Genomic DNA, 22983 nt, shown 5'->3' with positions numbered 1-22983 from the left:
TCTTTGTCCCTGTGTTGTTCAAGACTGGCAGAGACACAAAATTTCAAAGCAACTAAAAGCAAAAGAAAAATTTGAAGCACTAGCAATGGTAAAAATAATCTCCTTTGCTTGACAGTTTCAGAGACCTATCTTTATTGTCAATACTGCACTATCATCACTTTTAGGAATGCTCAAGAAACCCATGAAAACATTTACATATTCTAAAATCCTTTTTACCTAACAAGAGATGCACTGTGGAATTTCTATCTGGATCTAGTACTGCTCGAGTGGCCTAATAATTAGAGCATCTGCCTCAGATGCGGGAGGTCATGAGTTCGATCGCTGGCCAAGTCATACCAGAGACTTACAAAAACGATACTAACAGCTGCCTCACTTGGCGCTCAGCATTAAGAGGTTAGTGTTAGGACTGGTTGGCCTGGTGTAAGGATAATGTGACTGGGTGGGACATCATGCTACATGTCTGCAGTATGATGCCCCAGTGCTAGACATCACTATAAACTATCACACTGCAGACATCATAGCAATATGACTGAAAAATTGTTAAAGCTACGTTAAAAAAACTCAAACCAAATGACATCTGGATCTAGGTATGAGTTTACTTTAATCTAGTTGCCGCTTACCAAGGATTCTATAATATTCCCAATTCCTTTGGATTAGTTTTCTTCTCATGTGAATAATTCATTGATTAAATGAGAAATTATGTATTTTGGCATGATTTTTGTCCTTTAGAAATACTTGTCGTGTCTTTTATCATGAATTCATCTTCATGTGACCCTGTCGGCTGTCATTGAGTCTGCATTTACACTCAGTAGACAGCTGAACAACCTTGAATATTCATTTGCCAGATTTATTAATTTAATTAAATTTAAATAGCCCTTTGATGTTAACTGAATTTGAATAGCCCATTGATTTGAACTGAATTTGAATAGCCCATTGATGTTGATTGAATTTCAATAGCCCATTGATGTTAATTGAATTTCAGTAGCTAATTGGTGTAATGTTGATATGTAATGAAGTGTATTCACATAAATGGAGATGCACTAAAGGAAAGTTGCAACAGGATTCTTCAACTTTTCCTTAAAGTATATAAATTCTCTTAATGACTAAAAAGACTCACCCAGTGAGCACACAGAAATCAAGATTTTGGAGACATATGATGCGCTCTGTTTATTTAGACTGTGTTGCCGACTTCATTGCCAAAATTTAATTTCAGTGGGTTCCAATAGTAGACTGCTTGAAGGGAGGGTAACATCGTAAAACAATTTCCATTGGATAGTAGTCACTTTGATTTCTTGTTTAAGCATATGTCTGCAAAATGAAAAGTCATTGATATGTTCACAAAACAGCTCTATCATGAAGCTATACATTTGAATATAGTGGGTGGGGGAGGGGTTTGTAAAAGCTGTGGATACTTACAATGGCTTGCAGATATAATTTTTATTTCACAGCGAAGACACAATTCATAAGCATGTTTTTTAGAGAAAAGGACTTTGAAATCAAACAATATTGTCATAATTTGAATTAAAACAACCAATACATAAATATGCCCTGATGAGGGTTGATTTCCACAATGTAAATATTGTCAGTACCTGTTGCCACAGAAAATGTAACATTTTGAATCACTTTGTAATTGAAATGGTCTGGTTCAGATTGGTACCATATTTTATTTCCTTGATTGGGGTGTGTTTGCTATCATTACAGTCCATATCATGGGTTGATGTACAGATCTTATAGAAATTCATTATTTCCTGTTGTCTAGTAATTATATCAAGGAACATGTTAGTGTGTCTTTTCTTACTGGTTGTAATTTGTTTGTAAGACTACTCAGAAATTTCAAAAAAAAAAAACCATTTAACTAAGGAGGTAAAGCTGAATCCAATTTTTGACAGTCACACTATATACGCCAGTTTATTTTTGGGAGCAAAAATACAAATGGTCAGCAAAATACATTTTCTAAAAGAGTTTGGAAAGGTATCCTTGTGTACAGTGTTTTTAAAACTGTATATAGTGTTTTGTAACCTTCATGGAAAAGCAAGATACATGTCAGCTTCTGAACTACTAGTTTTGAATAGAGGAGTGGTGACTTTGTATTCTTAATGTTTTCTACCTTTCCAGCTATGTATCTTAATTAGTTTCAACACTAAGTAGGAAATAGGATAAATTATTTTTTAAAAATAAATTACTCGATAATGAAAAGTTGCATAATTTTACCTTTCCCACAAGCACCTGTAGGTAAATGTAATGTTAGACAACTTAAAAGTATGTTTTTAAAATGCCATGGTCCACTGCCCTATAAAATGCTGGTAATATTTGAATTTGCCATCTTGAACTATCTTGGGGACTTGTGTCATTAGTTCCAGCAGTAAAGCATAATTTCCTGGTCACACGCGAGAGATCTAACTGTGCCGATTGATTCTTTTTTATAAATGATCAGCACATTTGTTATGAATGGGTAGAAGAGATAAAAGAAATTGTCAACATTTTACACATATTTAGCATTTTCTTCTCCACAGAGACACTGGATCAATACTTGTTCATCATTCAGTGGCATTGTCAGATTTTTAAGTGTATAACCTTGACAGGATAAAATATTATGTGGTTTTATGCTCATCAGGCTGGATACTTTTTATACAGGGAAATCTCTGCATGGTGTTTTCAATTTTGGTGTCCTGGTCACAAATTGTGATACACAGACCATACAGATGGAAAGTCACATATATTTAACATGTCCAATTTTACATCCCATGTTGTACCCAAGGCGCTTACCATTTTTGTGTGTTTTCATATCATTTAAAAAGTAAGAAAGCGTACAAGTACCAGAGAGGACATAGGCCATTAACTTTATAACAACAATCCATTAACTTTATAACAACAAGCCATTAATTTTATAACAAGCCAAATGACATATTCTCCAATTCTTTAAATATTTTTCTCAGTAATTGTATACCTTACATTACTAAAAGTATGAAATTTATGACACAAATTGATAGTGCTTACATTTTCCCATACAATGTATTATTAATTTTATTATAAATCATTTGTAGGTTCTTTTAGTTTTGTTTTTAAATTTGTGTTGAAAACTCCCTTATCCCAAACTATCTTTGTTAGCCAGTGTTCATCTGTCCATCTTTCAAATTGACATGGAATAAAGCAGATTGATGACCTCATGCCAGGTGGATTAATGACCCTTGTCAGGTGGATTAATGACCCTTGTCAGGTGGATTGATGAACCCTTGTCAGGTGAAAAGATACAGCATAAAATGCAAAGAGAAACTTGGAGCAGTGTCTTAAACTCTAAAGGGCAGACAAAATGGACACATACTCTGAAAAGGACTAAATTAAATATCATAAATTCATAAATGTACAAAATTATGGTGTTTCTTTCATGATAAGGGGTCTAGATAAATACATTTCCAATTACATAAAGGTATCCATTGTAAATATTGGCCAATATTTTTTTTTACAGTGGGAGTGGGGGCCTATTTTTTTTTACAGTGGGAGTGGGGGCCTACAAGTATGGTGTCATCATCGGATAAATATGGTAACTCAAACATAGCATTGCATGTGAAATGGACAGTGTTTAAATGGCACATCCAACAGACTAATATAAAAATTCATAAAAATAAAATACACAAGTGAGGTCAGAAAGGTCATACTTTTGGATAACTATAATAAAACAGAACATAAGAATATTATTCACTTAATCTGATAAGTCAATGGTAGTTCAAAGGAAAAGAAGTTTATGCACCCAGCCCCAAATCTATGCATACATTTTTAAAGTCCAAAAGTAATTTTTGACACTAAGTGAAGCTCACAGTGCAAACACATGCCATTGACACTAACTAAATTGTGAAAATCATGATAAACTCGTGTTATATTATAATGTCCATATAATATTAAAAAGTCCATGTTACATGAAATATAGATGCACGTTGGGTGTTTTACAACACAACACAGATAGGCTATTTGATAGTGAGGCAATTTAAATAAAGTGGCAATGCCCATGGAGATACCACTGTGAACAACATCAACTCATACAGTGGTAGAATTCAAACCTGTACCGCTGTTAGTATGTACCAAATACTAATTTGAGGCATACATAAATATACTTTCAATTAATAATCACAAGCTGATATGAAATGTGAGATGTTTTATTTTAGATCTTGAAAACCTTACAGTGAGTTATAAAAGTCTTTGCCATAATGTTTCTTTGTAAATAAAAAGGACAGTTTATCAACAAGCCTGAACCAACTTCTATTTATGATAACTTTTGAATCAGTGAAGATGTTGTAATGTAATTTGTGCATTTAATATACAAGTATCTTGACAAATGAGCATCCCACAGTCTTTGCGTCAAGATCATATCCACAACAAGGGATAATGTAAAGTAATTCCTTATCCAGACTGTAATGTTTTGTAGGTGTTGTCCTGAAATTTTACCCTGGTCCATACCTTATTTTACAGTAGTCAAGTCCCTAAGGCCTAAAAGCATGTATATTTCCTGTTGTACTGGCTTGAAAATTAGGGTAGTTAGGTAGGCGATTTAATTTTTAACATTATGTATGCATGATAATGATTAATATATATAATGTACTGTGTGCTTCAAGTACTCTGATAAATTAGCTCAGATGCATGAATCAATTTAGGAAATTTATTTTGTTGATTTTATTTTTGCTCACGGGGGAAAAAAGGTGCTAGGGTTGACAACAAAAAATAGAGTTGTTTGGTCAACTGGAAACACATTTGTTTTGCTAAACTGAGATGTCAAGGTCATTAATAGGGAAAAGGTCACAAAACTGGTATTTCATGTGCTGTTTTTGATACTGTTGTTGACCTTCAATGCATTATTGCATGTATAAATGTCCAGCCAGTCCTATTACATTTATATATTTTCACTTGTACTGCTCAGTAAAATTGTATTATATATGCTCAGATTAAAACGTTTTGAAGGCATTATCCATTCAAACTGAATAAGACAAGTTTTTGAATCTTGCGATTAAAAGGCGCTACACATAAATGGATAAAAACTATCAAAATACTTTGAATGCTTTGCACAGATTACATTCTTCATTTTCATTGGGTTTGCTTTCAAAATATAGAACCTGTTGTATATATTATCATATCACTGTTTATATTTTCAGAAACACATGATGTGGATATTTACTACACCCTGAATGGGACCAAGCCTGATCCTTTCCCAAGGGCAGGGGTTGAGAAATGTACCATGAAATATATGGGGCCCTTCACTGTCCCGGCGGGAAAGCAGACTGTGAAAGCCATGGCTATATCTAAGTATGTTGAGATTCCAATAGTAGTTGTGTGTAGAAAGATATTTTGAGTATTCAGTTTGTCAATACACTTATCCTACACCAGTTGGGGGATGTTTTTTGAAGCTATGCAGGCTAGATAATTGGATGATATAGATGCATGGTGTGGCTTTAATTATTTCATAGGAACCATTTTTGGGCTCATATCTTATCAATATTGACAAAAAATGGGGTATTTCTGGAATTGAAACTTTGTTGGCTAGAAATCTAGTTTTTGAGGATATGTTTGGAAATCTTTTCCTAAATGGGATATTTTGTAATTGCTTTTACTCTGACGCTGATTGGAGGATTTTATTGAAACTTCATATGCTAGATACATCGGAAGCCCGCAATAACATGATAATTGGGGTCTAAAAACTTGGATCGTGTTAATATCGGGGTCGCGTTAATGTAGGCTTTTAAAGTATTTTACTTTTTCAGAGAACAACTCATTGGCACATATATGATGAATAGGGTATCAACACCATTTACTACTGTGTCGTTGTGGCACGCAGTTCATCCATAATGCATGTAATTCCATTGAAAATTGCACACAGATTTACAATATTCAATAATTTTGTCCCTGATCATTGTGTCTGAATTCAACGTTTAATATATGTCAGGAACAGAGTATTAACACCATTTACTTGCTGTCTGATGTCGTACTGTCAAGGCATGCAATTAATCTATTTTACATGTAATTCCATCGCAACAATTGCATACATATTTAAACTATTCAGTAATTTTTTCACAGATCAGTGGGATAAATTAACAGCAAAATTAGGTTAAGAATGACGAAGCATGTGTATGGTTCCAGGGTCTATGAACGGTGTCTGTACAAATTTCATGCTGCTGAAATTTTCTCATATGCATTTCCATGTACATTTATCCATTGCAGATTTCCAGTAATTAACGCTTGTACGCCTATTTGTTTGAATGTCTACAGGAAGAATATATAACTTTTACTTCAGATTTTGTGAATATCGAAAGAAATGTGAAAATTACTATACTAATTATTGCACAATGTGCAGAGAATGACTTGGGTTTGTGAACTTGCTTTTTCATAACGGTAAAATGCTTTTTATAAAAAAATAGGAAATTAATAATGAGTTCATAAACAAACGCCATACTCATGTAAAACCAGAGAACTAAGTGTGCTGTAGGCCTGCAATGGTCACGAGTCACTTTTATAAAAAAATGTTTAAGCTGAGCACATGTACAATTTCATACCCTTTCAATTTCCAGCTAATAAAGCGTACATTATTTACTGGTCAACTTATTGTGTCTAATTAGACTGCCAAGCCCAGCAAGCATGTTGGCAGCTTTCGTTTTTTGAGTTTATTAAATTGTGAGAATCTGTTATCAACCACAACATTGTCTTCTTCTTGGTTGTGTATGCAGTTAAAGAAAAAACACATGTTGGCTATTGTTTGAGCAACAATTGTATACAGAATTATTTGAAGACAATCACAAATATGACTTACTGGCTTTACTCATGGATCAGTAATAAGTAACATTTCCAATAATGTTTATTTTGGCATAACACTTCAAGAGCCCGGTGAAATTGTTAAATTTCAGAAGCGATGCCACAATCGTATCATATTAAAATTCATATGTAAACTCTTCACCAAAATGATTAATAAACTTTTTACACACTATTTCTCGTACTTAAAAAAAGTGAAAATTTTCTGGTACGAGAAAAATACACATACATTTATTTAAAACTTCAGGAAGCACACCACGGCCGTATTATGGTGGCGCTCACCAGATAATATGTACTTTTGAGAGAGTGACGTATGTAAGGTGAAGTAGTTCGCATTTAAAACATGCACAGTGGAGAGAATGTTTGCATACCTCTATGCTACATTAATGTAATGTGGATGATATTTCTTTTGGATATTGTACTTTTGGAAATTTTACATGATTTAAGCACACTGGTAACTAAAATGACTGCTCCCTTGTGTTAAAAAATCAGTCTGAATTAGTCTAAAGTACATTATACATAGCAGCTATTAAAATAGGGAAAATGAATTTTGCCAGACTAGACAATACCAGCTTCTGAAAGTGCAATGAATGAATTACCAAATATATAAAATGTAAAAAAAGTTATCGGCTCTTTTTTATACAATTGACCTCTGAAGTTCAGGAAGTGAAAATGAAAACTATTTGGTTATCCTTGGATGAATATGCTGTTTATGCTTATCAGACACCTACAAGAACTGAATTGCTCTATTCAGTTTCTTGCTATGTAATGTAACATAAACCAGTTTCATATTCAGGTTGCTCTCATGAGCATGGCAGATGACAGTGTTGGTTCCCTATTACATGGGTATTAACAAATTCAATCCTGTTTAGAAAATTATGTTTTTTATGCCTACTTAGGATATTCCAGCAATGAATCCAACACATTCAAAGTGCATGGAGGCGCAGAAGCAGGAACCTCTAACAAATTGTGGAAACCAAACTCATGAGCTGCCCCCGCCCCCATGACCTGATGATTCTAAATGACTTTTACTTTTCAATATGAGTCCCCCTCTTTATTTATAAAATGCCCCCTATTTTTGAAATGGAGATATTTTCCCCCTAAATGTACTAAATGTAGACCCTGATATCTGACTGTATATTTAGTTATTTTTCTTCGTTTTCCAAGCAGGTCCCTGATTTACCAGGAATAACAGTTTTAGTATAAATTAGTCTTTATTATAATACTGTACCAGTCTTCTCAAAGGATGTCAGTAAGCACTGCTTGAATTGATGAACTGCAATTAGAATTGACTGGTGCTCCATTCCATTTATTTGGGAATAACCAAAACTTGGATGTCTTATTGTTTGATCAGCTGCATGGTTATCAGATATATTACAGAAATAGTGTATCAAAGTTCTGAATTGAGGTAGTGTACTAGACCAGTCAGATGTAAAGCTAACATGACTGAGTGGATTTTATACAAATGACAATCATACAAAACAGTTCCTTTCAAAGTCTTTTTCAAGAACTAAAAAAGAAAACAGAAAATACTTGCTACTATTTAACTACTGTTCATTACCCAGGCACTACTTTGAGTTAAATGAACAGATTTATGAGTCTGATAGTCTCTTGCATTTTTGAAGTAAAAATTAAATTGTCCAGTTGTCAAACACATTTACATATATTTGTTAATATTTAGTCAAGGAAGGTTTTGGTTTATGTCCTTTCTTTAGAGATCACTTGGAATGCAATTCTTTTCAGTGGTTGCAAATTATGAAAATGCATCAGACATTCTACACAGAAAATGTGTAGGAATATTATGGTAATATATTTATGATCATAAGCATGATAAAAAAATACATTTTTTAAAATATAGATTTGAACATTAGTAATATTGCTGAGTACTATAAATAGGGGGAAAATATATGTACTTTATTTAAAAGAAGACAGTAGATGAATATAATGTCTTTTCATATTTCTTCTTTTTTTTGGTCAAATCATAGGAAAGAAAATAGGTATGACTTTCAGCATCTGAATCAGCATCATTGTTGTTATCATCAACTTTTGATGTACCTGCATCAAATTATGTACCTATATGCACTGTTACCAACAATAAGTCATGGTGATGCATTGCGTACCTACATACACTGTTACCAATAATAAGTCATGGTGATACATTGTGTACCTACATGGACTGTTACCAATAATAAGTCATGGTGATGCATTAATTGTGTACCTACATGCACTGTTACCAATAATATGTCATGGTGATACATTGATTGTGTACCTACATGCACTGTTACCAATAATAAGTCATGGTGATGCATTAATTGTGTACCTACATGCACTGTTACCAATAATATGTCATGGTGATGCATTGATTGTGTACCTACATGCACTGTTACCAATAATAAGTCATGGTGATGCATTAATTGTGTACCTACATGCACTGTTACCAATAATATGTCATGGTGATGCATTAAGTAAGTACCTACATTTACTGTCACCAATTATAGGTCATTGTGATGTATTAATTGTCTGCCTACATTTACTGTACTAATTACAGGTCATTGTGATGTATTAATTGTCTACCTACATTTACTGTCACTAATTATAGGTCATTGTGATGTATTAATTGTCTACCTACATTTACTGTCACTAATTATAGGTCATTGTGATGTATTAATTGTCTACCTACATGTACTGTTGCCAATAATAGGTCAATGGTTGGTGACTTTGCGTATTCAATTAGTTATGCAAAGATTGTTTTGGCCTAATTTGGTTTCATATCTTAATCCTGAAACATGTAGCAGTAACCTGATATTGAGAATTCATTATTTAATTTCCAAAAGATGTGAAAATGTTATCATTTTATAGGGATGGAATGAGAGAGAGCAGTGTTGTGACCAAGATTTTTGAGGTGGAATATGCACCTTCCCCTTCAATGGCCCCAGAGGATGATGACCTAGAATTTCAGGAGGAATTAGTGAAAGAAAGAACAAAGGTACTATATCTCTTGAACACTAGATATGGTTGAACCTTCTTTAGCACCTGTAATCAGAAGCCATTAAAAGTAAGCCCCTTAAGTTTTTATTATTAAACTGCCTTTACATTGAAGTCCATTAGATACATATACATTGAAATGGTTTCTAGTCATAGCCTGGTCTTTTGTGGTTATAGCAAACAATCCTACTGCCCCTATGTATGTGTGTGTACAGTGTTTATGCCTTGAAACCAGCGGGGTCAACATAATAAATTTATCAAAGAGTAGGAGATGGGCTTAATATCCACGAAAGATATCCACTGTATATGTTTAGCATCATTTTCAAAAGGGGGTGGGCTTATTGTTGAGCATAAGCTTATTGTCAGATAAATTCAGTAATAATTTGTTTCCTACTGACTCAGATAAAAAGGTGTTTGTATATGCCTTTTACGCTTTTTTTTATTTTAGTCAAGTATAAAACGGGCTGTGAAAAATTTGACGTCGTCCAAGACAGCCTGGACCGATGTTTCAACCATGAAGGGTAATACACAAAAAATGTCAGGTAAGCACAGTTGCAGGTCTTGTATCTGAATTTTTGGTGAACTTAAGAACCTGGGTCTATCATCTTCAGCTGTTGTGTGTCTTTCTGCAATTGACCATCTTTATCTTGCATTTTGGTATGAAAAATCCAAGACTGAGATGTTGATGTTGGCTCTGGTAGCTGCTGTGGCATCAGGTCAGTTTTAAAGATTTTGTACAAACTTATAGCTTAAAGCTAACTGTAGGAATTACTTAGTGTTTGAAGATAGAGAAATGCAATTTTTTGATGTAATCCATTGGATTTATTCACATAAATACTGTAGTATCATTTATTTTCACTGGGCTCAATTTTCATGGTTTTGTGTTTAAAAAATGCATTTTTGTGGGTACTTTAATTTGTAGTTTTGACTGTCAAAGTTTGCATTTTAGTAGGTATTTAATTGTATGGTTTAACCTCTACAAATACCAAAAAATAAAGAAAACAAAAGAATAAAACTATGCTAAAACAATACTACCACCTGTATGAGCACAAATCAAAGACCTGGAAAGTTCGATACTTACACCATGTTTTTGACCAAGTGAACAACATCAGTAAAAGCCGACGCAGCCAACAACACTAAAACAATACTTCCATCTATATGAACACAAATAAAACACCTGTCAAGATTAATCTTTTTTGCCATGTTTTTGTTTGAGTGCTCAACATCAAAGGAAGCAGATACAGCCAATGAAACTAGGCCAATTGGTTATTAAAGTACATATGAATGATCTCTTATTTAAACCACTATCCATCAGATTGTACCATCAGTAGTTTCTGATGATCATGGCATTAACACAGTGGCTTAAGAGTGGTAAAATTTAACTTAGACCCCCTCCCTTTGGTTCCTGGACTTCCTAACATGTCAGAAGCTGCAAACACAGTACAGGCGCTTGCTTACCAGGCAGCTAATGTTTGTGCCTGCCTCTTGTACAGGTCAGCTTTAACCACTGTACCTGACAGTAAATAAAGAGTACAAAGAAGAAGTAAAGTCACACTTCCATGAGTGGTATGCAGACAAGCCATGGACACCATTACGAAAAAAGATGTTACTTGTGACAATCATTGCACAGTATTAGTAAACCTTGCAACCTCATTAATCAAGCCAGTTGATGCTGAATGGATAATTGCAGCTTATGTGACGATGAGTGAAAGATCTGATGCAATTATCAATGGTTTTGAGAATGCTGGACTTGTTTAATTCAGCAATTTGGGGATTATTTACCTGAGAAGCATTTGTGATTACCATGAGACTTGATTGACACGATGTTGATGCTGTGGCTTTGTCCAAAAATCTGAAGTGTGAACTTTAATACCCTGCTGTAATTAGTGTATATACATAGTGTTTCATTAATAATAGTGTTTCAAGAAATAGTTACAGGATTTTACAGGACTGTTGTTTGTTTGGATTAAAAATGCATGGATAAGATGAAATGTGAATTCAACAACAGTTGTACTCGAATGAAGTATCAATTTGAATAAGTATTAAATTGAATTTTCATAAACAGTTATTTTGTATAATTTTTTCTTTCATTTTCAGTATTACTATTGTTTCAGTACCATGTGCTTTTTCTTTTTTTTCTTTATCCTTACTTACCTCACATATCAATTTAAGGCAGTGAGTGTAAAATTACAGCTATTAGACACCTTATATGTGCATTGAAACAATATAATATGATTTATAATTCTTGTTTCAAAAGGTTAAAATAAAAAATAAAACAATCACATGTGAAAGCTAATATTTTATTACCAGATTACAGTATTGACCTTGATTTATCAAATACTAGTAGCTGTGTTAATCTCTAGGAATGAAACGCTAAGAAAATGGAGGAGGTCATCATCATACATGGTTCAGTTTTCATTGGGGATTTAAATTCATGGTTCCGGGCAAAAAAAAAATCACGAAAATTGGTCCCCCACAAAAATTGATGATCCTACAGTAGTAGGAGAGTTGAAAGGTCACCTAATTGTTACATATTTTGAATTAATGAAATTCACGTGTTGTTAAGTATGCTATCATCATTGGAATATTCCTTAAGTAGGCAGTTAATTTCTTCTCAGACCAGTTATACCCCTGTGTGTCTCTCTACTATGTGAGGCCCAATGCCTAAATGGCAACTTTGACCAACTGACCCTATTAGGGCTGGATAGGTAGGGTAAGTTTTCATATTTTTTGCAGACTTCTGTTAAACTGTATTGGCATACAAAATATGGTGTTTTAGCTTATTGTGGTGCTTGCCAGGTACTCTCTGAATATTGGTTATGCTATGTAGCTTGCTTTGCATTGTGTAGTAATGTCCACGTGGATCGCCAGAAAGTCTGTCCAAGCTGCGTGGAAATTATAGATTCTACTTGGTGTTGGCTCACACTAGAAAAACACACATTTTCAAGAACTTCCATTAAAGTTTGGTTTTGTGGGTTTAGTGCTGTTTTCAGCACATGATAGTTTGTATATGGCAGCCAGTATATTAAGTGTGGAAAAACAAGGGAAAACCCTGGGAAGAACCACTGACCCACAGGAAGCTACTGGTGAGCTTTCTTATGTGCCGATGTTGATTAAGCCAAAACTCCAACTCATAGACAGAGGTGGGATGTGTGAGTCATGCGTAAAAGTGAGCATCTTAGACCACTCTGCAACCCTTTGCCACCACTTCAATTAGGCAGAAACAAATGAAAAAAAGGCAGATAATGAAGCAGAAACTTAATGAGCTAGATATGAATCATTATCAGAACATGAGCCTCTCTGTGACTTGGTGATTTAGGCAAAATTTCTCATCGATTTCATGTTTGATGAATGCTTGCTTGATATTCTGTTTTCTTATACAGAAACTGGATCACTCTTTTGGTAGGTGTTATAACATAGTTGCAATACGATTTTGTGATGTGATGTCGCTGACACTGATTAATTAGTACCTTATGCGGTAACTTCTTTTATTTAGATATGACTAGATCGGGCAGTCCTGGTAGGCAGTCTCAAATGGGGACTCGGTTCCTCAACTCTCGAATGTCAGACAGATCCCCAACTAGACAGGAGGTAAGTCTCCTCTTCCGATGCTGACACTGAAATCAGAATTGAGTACAGAATGATTGGAAACAGAATGCAGAATGAATGCAAATGAAATTCAGAATGAATGCTGCTGAAATGCAGAATGAAGACAAACAAAATGGTGAATGTAATCTGAATAAAATGGTGGAGAGTACAAATGCAGAACAGAATGCAGAAAAATGAATGATAAACAAAAAATAAAACTATATTTCATGCAAGGCTATGAAAATTGATTATTTATTTATGTAACAGCATTTAAATTGTCTAGGTTGAAAGCCAATGATAATATAGGTTCAGTTTTTTTACAGTGATATTTATCACACTTTGCAAACTGTGCCATTGTTCTTCCCACTGCAAACATAAAACGATTGCCATCGATGTGGTGACATCATCTGACACTAGTGATTGTACATCTTTATTTGAATGAAGCAAAATAAAAATACAAAATTTGCTAACAAATACTTTACACTATTTTTTTTGGCACATATCGGTTGTGCCTATATTTGGATTTATTATGAATTCAGTGCTATCTTTTGTCTTTTATGCATTGCTTAGTTCATTAAAGCTCATTTTTAGTAAGACCAGATGCAAAAGCTACAGTTCTCTCCCTTTACAGTAATAAACACAAAATGGTAAATTTGCTTAGATAAATACATCTCCATTTTGTTCCAAACATTTAAAAACAAAAGGAAATGATGGACAAAAGCAAATAAACAAAAAATTTAACTGCATTTTTGAGAAAGAAATGTAAAATGATGCATGTATAGATGAATTTCAGTGTGAATGCAATGCAGATGAAATGAAAATAAAATTAAAATGCAAACACAATGCAGACTTAGCTTAAATTCCTAATTTCAAATTCAGTACACATTAAATATGTTAAGTAAAAATAATTCTTAAATGTATTGTCTTGCCCTTGGTGATGTCACTGCAGATTTAGTAACAAATGATTATACAACCCTGTGACCTTGACATCTGACCTTTCAGCAACTCCAATTCTTTGCTAATATGTGAAAATCTGATGACAATACATTCATGGAAACACAGCTCATAACAGTTTTTTGTCTTGAAAATTTTTAAAACAATTTACCCTTTGACCTTGAATTTTTACGTCTGGATCCATCATCGCCAATGATGTGCAGTATGCACTGGTCAATCTGGTTAAGTTTCATGCCTAACCATAGACACGTGTAAGTTTTTTCTAGAACAAATGTCAGAAATAGACTAGTTTGATCCTGACCTTGACCTTTTAACCTCCACATCAAATTTGATATTTATAGGACATGGTAAACATCTTTAATTTATATAATGTCAGTTCATCCTTGTCAGTAATAGATTAGAAAACTCGAACCATTGATCACTCACCTAAACGTTAATCAATTGTTCATTGTAACCTTTACCTTTGAGCTCATAGTCCATTATCTCTAGGGTCTTTCCTTTCCTTTCCTTTCCCTTCGGATATATTTGTGTACAAAATCAGATAATGATTGCCTGACAAAAACTGCGAATATTCCCATAACACAAACTTGTCTAAATTCATTTCAGGTGATACAAAAATGTATTGTGAACAAAAATTCAGTGGCACTTAGATAATATAGAAATATATTGTCAGTGTAATTTGGATATTATATGAATATTATTGTTTATATAACACAGGTAGTAGAACCTTGATTGTTTGTAATAATAGAGAAACATGAAAAATTCATAAAATTGCTAGAAGTCAGATAACCGAAAGTGTTAAGATAAGTAGTGACATCCTTTGAAATATACATTTTAAATAACTTTAATTTTTAAAAAAAAACTATTGTCTGAGTTCTCACGACTTATGTGAAATACCTCTAAAGGATTAGATGGAGACATTAGTTGTGGGCTTTTGGAGAATGCAGAATAAAACCATCAACATGGATGGACAGACACAAATCAGTTAGGACAGATTATAATCTGTTAATTGTTAGTTAAGATCAATGAATTATTTGGATAATTTGGGCTTTGATAATCAGATGTAAGCATTATATCATTATCATCATTGTCATCATCATTATGAACATCATATAATTTGTTTCAGATGTTGGACACTTCTCACTCAGAGAAGAGACATACAGACAGGCCAGAAAGAAGACACCTAGATACAAATAGTCACACTGCACGGCTGCAAAGAGAGGCTGAATATCTGAAGTAAGTCTGTGAGGTGGACAGAGAGGGAGAGATTTGAAGTAAGTCTATGAGGTAGACAGAGGGAGATATTTGAAGTAAGTCTTTGAGGTAGACAGAGGGAGATATTTGAAGTAAGTCTGTGCTGTAGACAGAGAGGGAGATATTTGAAGTAAGTCTATGATGTAGACAGAGAGGGAGATATTTGAAGTAAGTCTATGAGATAGACAGAGAGGGAGAGATTAGAAGTATGTCTTTGAGACAGAGAGATGGAGATATCTGAAGTAAATCTTTGAGATAGAGATGGATAAATCTAATGTTAGTCAATGAGATAGAGAGAGGTGCTACATTTAAATTCTGTCTGTGATGCTGTTATGTTAAAATTTAAGCTGCAACATTACCTATGTTGTTAGTCAAACAGTTTATCAGGTACTGTGAAGACTATAAAGATAAGTTGTTACGACTCTATGATCTTAAATTAAGTAACAGAAAAGATCTAAAACAAACACGTTTGTAAAATTCAGCAAATAATTTATTTCCATAGAATACAAAAGTGAAAATTTATAAAGAACTTACAGTATTGTGAATTAAATAATCCCAAAATAGTGATTTAGTCAGAGAGTTTTATTGAGCACCTTGTAGTTCCAGTGAATAATTTAAATAAATAAATTTCTGTCAATTTTAACTAAACACAACTAAAATAGACTGACGTTAACATAGGAATGATTAATTCTGCTTATCATTATCTTTATGTAAAAAAACTAAGACACAGTATGAGAACCAGGATGAAGGTCATTTTCCCATCAAATACATTTCCAGAACACACTGTTGTAAAGAAGGTCTGGTCTCTTATAAACAATTTAGTGAAGAACATGTAAAACATCAGGTGGACCAGCCTCTTCACAGGAGCAGACCATTGTCCTGAACTTAGATCAAAATAAACATGTTTACCTTCAAGTAATAATGATCCTAAAATATAATTTACAATCATAGACAAAAATTAGCTGTATAATACATTCTTCACAAAAAAGACATTAGTCAGGTAGGCCCAACTCCTACCCTCAATTTTGGACAAAATCAGATTGACCCCCTCCCCAGATATTAGTTATGATTGTAAAGTCATCAACTTTAAAATAAAATTAACCTTTTGGATCTGAGGAGAATGTTCCACCCATTAATCAACATACCAATTAATTTCAAACTTTCATTTTTCACCCTTAAATAATCCTGGTGATTGACAAGACACATTAAAGTAACTTGTGAAAAGTTTAGGAAAATGGATGGAAAAGTTTGGAGTTGTGCATGTTTGAAATTGAGGATGTTATATTGCCAAAATTGGTTATTCTCTCAGTTGGACAAACTCTTGTCCAACCACCAAGCTATGTATGTAAAATGAAATTAGGTAAACATTTACACCTTCCGGTTTTACACAGGTCCTATAGAGATTTTACTGTTTGATGGTTGATGGAGATATGCCATTCAGAACTAAGAGATCAAATCATAACAGTTGCATTTTATCATTCAAATTGAATCAAAACATATTTTTCAGAAGTATCTATGGCTCCACAGATCCATATACAAAGTATACAAGAGTTCCTCCCCCTGAACCTGGAATTGTAAGTTATGATAGATGCAAAGCTTTTATTCTTTACTTGCTTCATTTTACCATTTTTACATGCATGCAATGTGGATTCTTTGATGGATACTTAAATAGATGCAAAATAGCTAGATGAAAACAAAATCATGCATGAACCAATGTTTCACCAAAAGTCTCAAACATGACATATTTTGGCCAAAATTTTCTTTTACTTTCTGAAATATTGTCAATACTCAGCATTATTTTGAATTTCAATCTTCACCAGGGGAAGAAACAACTTAAATAAAACAAGCATTAAATTCATGTGCCAAGAGAAACCTGTGGTTATTATGTTTGAGTAGCGAAAAATCTGCAGATCAAGAGTTAAATAATGGGAAAAAGTAAGAAAATAATAATTGGAAAACAGTAATAAAATGAGTCAGCATCATGTCTATTTTTTGTTTCTGTCAGATTAACCTAATTTTGTAAAAAGGAGCAAAAAGTCAAAGATGTTTAATCTTATTTATCATGCTCATTTTTGACCTACTTCCAGGCTGGGGACAAACGATGGAAATCATTTGTATCAAAAATCAGTTCATTTTAGACCAAATACAGCAATCTATACTAAACAGTTTTTATCTTGGTAAAGTTTTGGGTGGAGTATATTCATGTAATCAAAAGCATCTAATGTTCTCATCCAGTTATCATATGAAATTATAAATACTTTGATCATAAACAAATATCTTAGTCATAAACAGTTGAATAAGAATGTCTCCATATACATTTATTCTAATTTTTCTTTCTTGTTATTCCAGATGGGCACCTGTGCGTTCTGTAAATATACTGTTCCCTTCAGTGCTCCAAATTGTGTTGTTTGTGAGGGCCCGATACCACCACAGCGTCAACATGAGTCCAATTTAAAGGCTGCAAAGAGTCTAGTATGTAGTGTGTGTAGGACCACTAACCCCCCTAACATACTGCAGTGTTTAACATGTGAAACCAAACTCCCTTGGGTCCTGGAGCAAGAAGCGGTATTTTTTTCTTCTCATCACGTGCATGATAATATGCATGATACAGTGTTCGCCTGCCTGCCAGTTAGCATGTGTTACATGTTCATTGCTAGAGAAAATGCTTCATGTGTCTCATAGCACAAAGTATTATGTATAGTTCACATGTACTATGTTGCACAAGTAACACAATTTGTATTGCATAATGTGTCTAATGAGAAATAGACTGGTTTCATCCCAACTGCTCCAGATTTTCTATGCCCTAGTTTTACAAAATGATTATTCTGGTGCAGACCTTGAACTGGGTCATTTTTAGCAGCTATATGAAAATGGAAGGCAGATCAAGTTAAGAATTAATAAAGAAGAAATCCAAACGAAATGATGAATGCTTTTTGAAGAAAATGTAGTGGAAGTGCAAACACACAATGCAAAATGATGAATGATAGGAAATGGAATGACGTGAACGCATTTTTTGAATGGATTTCATAATCAGTTACTTTTTAACTGCCACCAGATGCCAATTTTCAAAAGCCATTAGGCATTTTACTCCAGGATGAAATTCATTGTAGACAATTTTTAACAAGCCATAACATTATTTTTTATCATGGTAGACATAAGCAACTGGCATTCATGTACTGACATCATCACCCATGGTTCTGTTTGTCAATTTTTGTGTGAATGAAATAAATAAAACTTACTTGGCTGGCAAACACTATACTTTTCCTTTATTTGCAGTTAAAGTATATTTTTTAAAATCCATAAATTAAGTGTGCATTGAATACATTTGCCATAATTTTTAAAGCATACATTTAATAAGGCAGGATAGAAAAGCATTAGTTCTCTCCTTTGAGCATTCCTGGATATGGAAAGCTGATTTCAATCACATGAATAAAAAAAACCCATAAAAAACGATGCATATAAAAAATAAATGCAAATTCAGAAGGCATTTGTGAGACACTAAACAAAAGATACTGAGGTGAAGTTTAAACATAGACATGAATGCAAATGAGATATATTTTGAAAGCATTTCAAATGCAAATGAAAGCAAAATAATGAAATGCAAATAAATTGCTGATTTTGTAAAATTACCCTTTTTAGAGTCTCTACAACCAAGGCAAATGTTCTGTTTCAGTGTCTTTCAGTAAATTACACAATCCAGAATCTACATTAAATTTTGAAAGTTATTGGATGAAAAAAGTTGAATCAGTTAAGTAGATACTCAAATAGTCCAAGCTCTCCTCTGATACAATCTTGATTCTTTTAATGCAGTCATGTAAGAATACAATAACCTCCATATGTATCTAATTGAATCATTCAGTAATATATACAGGTAAGTGCTTTAGGAAACAAACAAATATATTCAGGTCTTAATGGTTACACTGTGTGTTGGTGATCCATTATCGATCTAAGTTACAAATTACATATCAAACTTAGATTGCTTGTTACGGTCACAATTTTAATCACCTTATTTTGATAATTGATTTTCACGTGGAGGGAATCCAAATCAATGTAGCTTGTCATGGTTATAACAAACAACTATAGTAATCATTGTTGTTTGCTTTGGTTATATAGTTATAACCAAAACAACTATTCATGGAAGTAGTTAATCATGTTTGTCATCTTCATGACAAATCAATTATTTGCATGTTTTTTTTTTGTTTTGTTTAATGTATGTGTTCAATTTAATGGCACATTACCACAATCCTGGCTTTAAAGTCCCTAGGACAAGCTGCTTAACAAAACGTCCCTGGGACAAACTGCTTAGTAAAAAAAACCAAGGACAAGCAGCTTTGCAAAAATAGCAAAGTTCATGACTATATTGCACCAAGGAAAAATTAGTTTTAAAAAATGGCAAAGTAAAAGACTTTGCATGAATCCCCAGGAAGACAAATCTCAGCAATAAAAAGTAAATATCCATCATGAGAAAAATATGAAAGGTAAAGATGCAAAAACTGCCAAAAAGGTATACATTATACAGATAAAGGCATAAAAAGGTAAAATCCAGAAAATATTATATGAAGATTTTTCTTTATAAAACACAATTTTTTAAAAAGTCGTAGAACTTTACAATTATAACACCATCACATGATGCATCTCATATCAAGGCATTTATCGCATTGTGTTGCCTTTGACAACATGCTGAATTGCACATTGAGCCTATTCTGTATCCCCAAACCTTCAGGGGGGTAATTGTTTTAGTGAAGGAGCTTACTATATTCTGTAGCTACCATTTTATCAGTCTGTTATTGCAAAACAATGTAGCAGATACATCACCTCATGGTTGATTAAATATGCTGTAATTGGTTTGCAAGTTATAGAAAATTGGGGCAGAAATTTTTTCTGTTGCTCAAGTTTGATGTTTTTATGTTATGACATGCTGCGTCGATCCTTCTGTCTGTTACCAATTTTATTTCTGCACAATAGATTTCTGTCATCTACAGTTACCAAACTTTATGAGTGGCTGCCACCTTGGGTAAGGAATAACCCAGTCTTATTTGGGGTAAAAGGTTCAAAGGCCAAAGTCATGGTGAGTGAGGAATACATTGGTTTCCACACATTTACTTAAATTATTCACCAGATACAGTTACTAGACTTTGTGGATAGCTTCCATTTGGGATAACAAAGAATTATAACTATTTTTGGGGTCAAAACATCAGTCGTCATGGTCAGTGTTACTGAAAGAATAAAAAATGGCTTCCACACGATAACGTTAATTCTACATCACATACGGAGACCAAACTTTGCAGATGGCTTGCAGTTTGGCTAAGAGAGAAGCCTGTTAATTTGGGGATCAGAAGGTCAAATGTTAAGGTCATTGTGACTCAAGTAATAAAAATGGTTCCACACAATAATATACCTGGACCAAGCTTTGTGGCAGATTTTCAATAGGGTTAAGGAGGAAGCCTATTGATTTTGGAGTCAGTAGGTCAAGGTTACTATGACTGAAAGAAGAAATATGGTTTCTGCACCAACATTTTAGTTATCATGGAGGATTAGTAAACATGGGGTGGGTATGTAATGTGCTGTTCACAGTACTTGTGATATTATTAGGGGGAAAAATGTGCGTGGAAAGAGCAAAATACTGATGTTTGACATCACATTGTTGATGAGAGCCTATGTATTACAATATGGATCTGCTACATTGCAATACATTATGATGCTAACTACACTTCATTAAAATATCTATCCCCAAGTCATTACATAGGAAAGTTAAGGGAAGAGTACCAGGTTAAAATTTCCCATAAGCATTCATCAAATTCGCACCAGGTGAAAATGGTAAACTCCTTATAAAATACACAAAGAACAGTATCTGTTAGTGGGTGCATAATTTCTGTTTCATACATCACATTGATTTTCTGCAAGAGGAAGCCTGTTTGTTACAGTGGGTTATAAAACCCTGAATGTTTTCTTTGTCATTGACTTTATCATTTGATTTAGAGGGTTGTCATTTTAGTTATTTAAACTTTATGAGAATCATCTTTTCAATATTACATGAGAGACAGAAGTCACAACCATGTCATTTTATGTCTAATCGCTTGCAAAGGGGATCCACACTTGACGATGGAATAAATTGCAGTGCAAAACTGTATATATATATATATAATGATGACATTATAATGTAGTGATCGCATCAGTTTGAGTTGCACAATATGAAATGATTTGAAAACAGGACTACCATAAATGCTCTTTCAAGTGTTGACGTTTGCAGTTTTAAATCCTGTTGTTTCCTGAGATAAACTATAATGGGATTTTTATTTTATGCAGCTCTTGCAATAAATTACATGGTAAACATTCAAGAAATAATAATTTGATTTGATAAAATTTAATGAGAATTGTTTGACATTGGCAAAATGTAATAAGACCTACAGTTGACATTGGCAAAATGTAATAAGACCTACAACTGACATTGGCAAAATATAATAAGACCTACAGTTGACATTGGCAAAGTGTAATAAGACCTACAACTGACATTGGCAAAATGTAACATGACCTACAGTTGACATTGGCAAAATGTAACAAGACCTACAGTTGACATTGGCAAAATGTAACAAGACCAACAGTTGACATTAGCAAAATGTAACATGACCTACAGTTGACATTGGCAAAATGTAACAAGACCTACAGTTGACATTGGCAAAATGTAACAAGACCTACAGTTGACATTGGCAAAATGTAACATGACTTACAGTTGACATTGGCAAAATGTAATAAGACCTACAGTTGACATTGGTGAAATGTAATAAGACCTACAATTGACATTGGCAAAATGTAATAATACATACATGAAGTAAAATGTTATGGATGCTATTAATTGTTTTAAAAAAGATATCAGTACAAAGAAATATGAAAGGTCAGCATTGGGTCAAGCTTAGTAATCAGTACCTTTGTCCTGCAAGTGACAGCTTGTATATACCTTGGTAATCATATATAGTCCCAATATAACAATGTATCAGCCTATAACATCAAGTTTGGCATCACACATATTCTTTCTGGATAATGACACAAATAATTAATTAGGGATGAACTGTACAATGATTTTAGAATTATTGACATGCACAGCATATTGTTACAGATTTATTTTATTCTGCCTCTCGTTAGAAAATCAAATAAAATCTGGGACAGTTTAATCACTGAAACAGCACATTTTAACATTTATTAGAGTAGTTTTATTTTGAGACCATATGAAAAATTGTGTCCAGAATAGCTAAAAATATCATTGTCAATGGCATTATGTCACAGAGTGGGTTAGAAACTTTAGCTAACCTGGCCATAAGGTCAAGTAAGCTTATGGTACAGCCCTGTGGCCATTGTACTTTATCCATCGTCCATCATCAACTGCTTGTTAATACTCTGAGTCCATATTTTTGATCC

At 33.5% G+C, this 22983-nt stretch overlaps 1 protein-coding gene across 2 annotated transcripts in view; it reads left to right on the top strand.

Annotated features, from left to right (window-relative positions):
• The window catches only part of LOC149805340 (double zinc ribbon and ankyrin repeat-containing protein 1-like), a 63835-nt gene that overhangs the window by 7903 nt on the left and 32949 nt on the right, over nt 1-22983 (top strand). Inside the window, exons 3-9 of one of the 2 annotated variants that reach the window (XM_089949329.1) lie at nt 5142-5292; nt 9649-9775; nt 10223-10316; nt 13271-13365; nt 15443-15552; nt 17078-17144; nt 17920-18042. In XM_089949329.1, coding sequence (XP_089805455.1) covers nt 5142-5292; nt 9649-9775; nt 10223-10316; nt 13271-13365; nt 15443-15552; nt 17078-17144; nt 17920-18042 — 767 coding nt within the window. Of the gene's footprint in view, nt 1-5141; nt 5293-9648; nt 9776-10222; nt 10317-13270; nt 13366-15442; nt 15553-17077; nt 17145-17919; nt 18136-22983 lie in introns of both variants that reach the window. The other variant, XM_089949323.1, reaches the window with a different exon arrangement.

Source organism: Sinohyriopsis cumingii, chromosome 2 (genome assembly GCF_028554795.1).
Source record: "Sinohyriopsis cumingii isolate HCF-2022 chromosome 2, ASM2855479v2, whole genome shotgun sequence".
NCBI classification, from domain to species: domain Eukaryota; kingdom Metazoa; phylum Mollusca; class Bivalvia; order Unionida; family Unionidae; genus Sinohyriopsis; species Sinohyriopsis cumingii.
The sequence above is the reverse complement of the archived record's forward strand: the minus strand, read 5'-3'. Positions and strand labels throughout refer to the sequence as shown.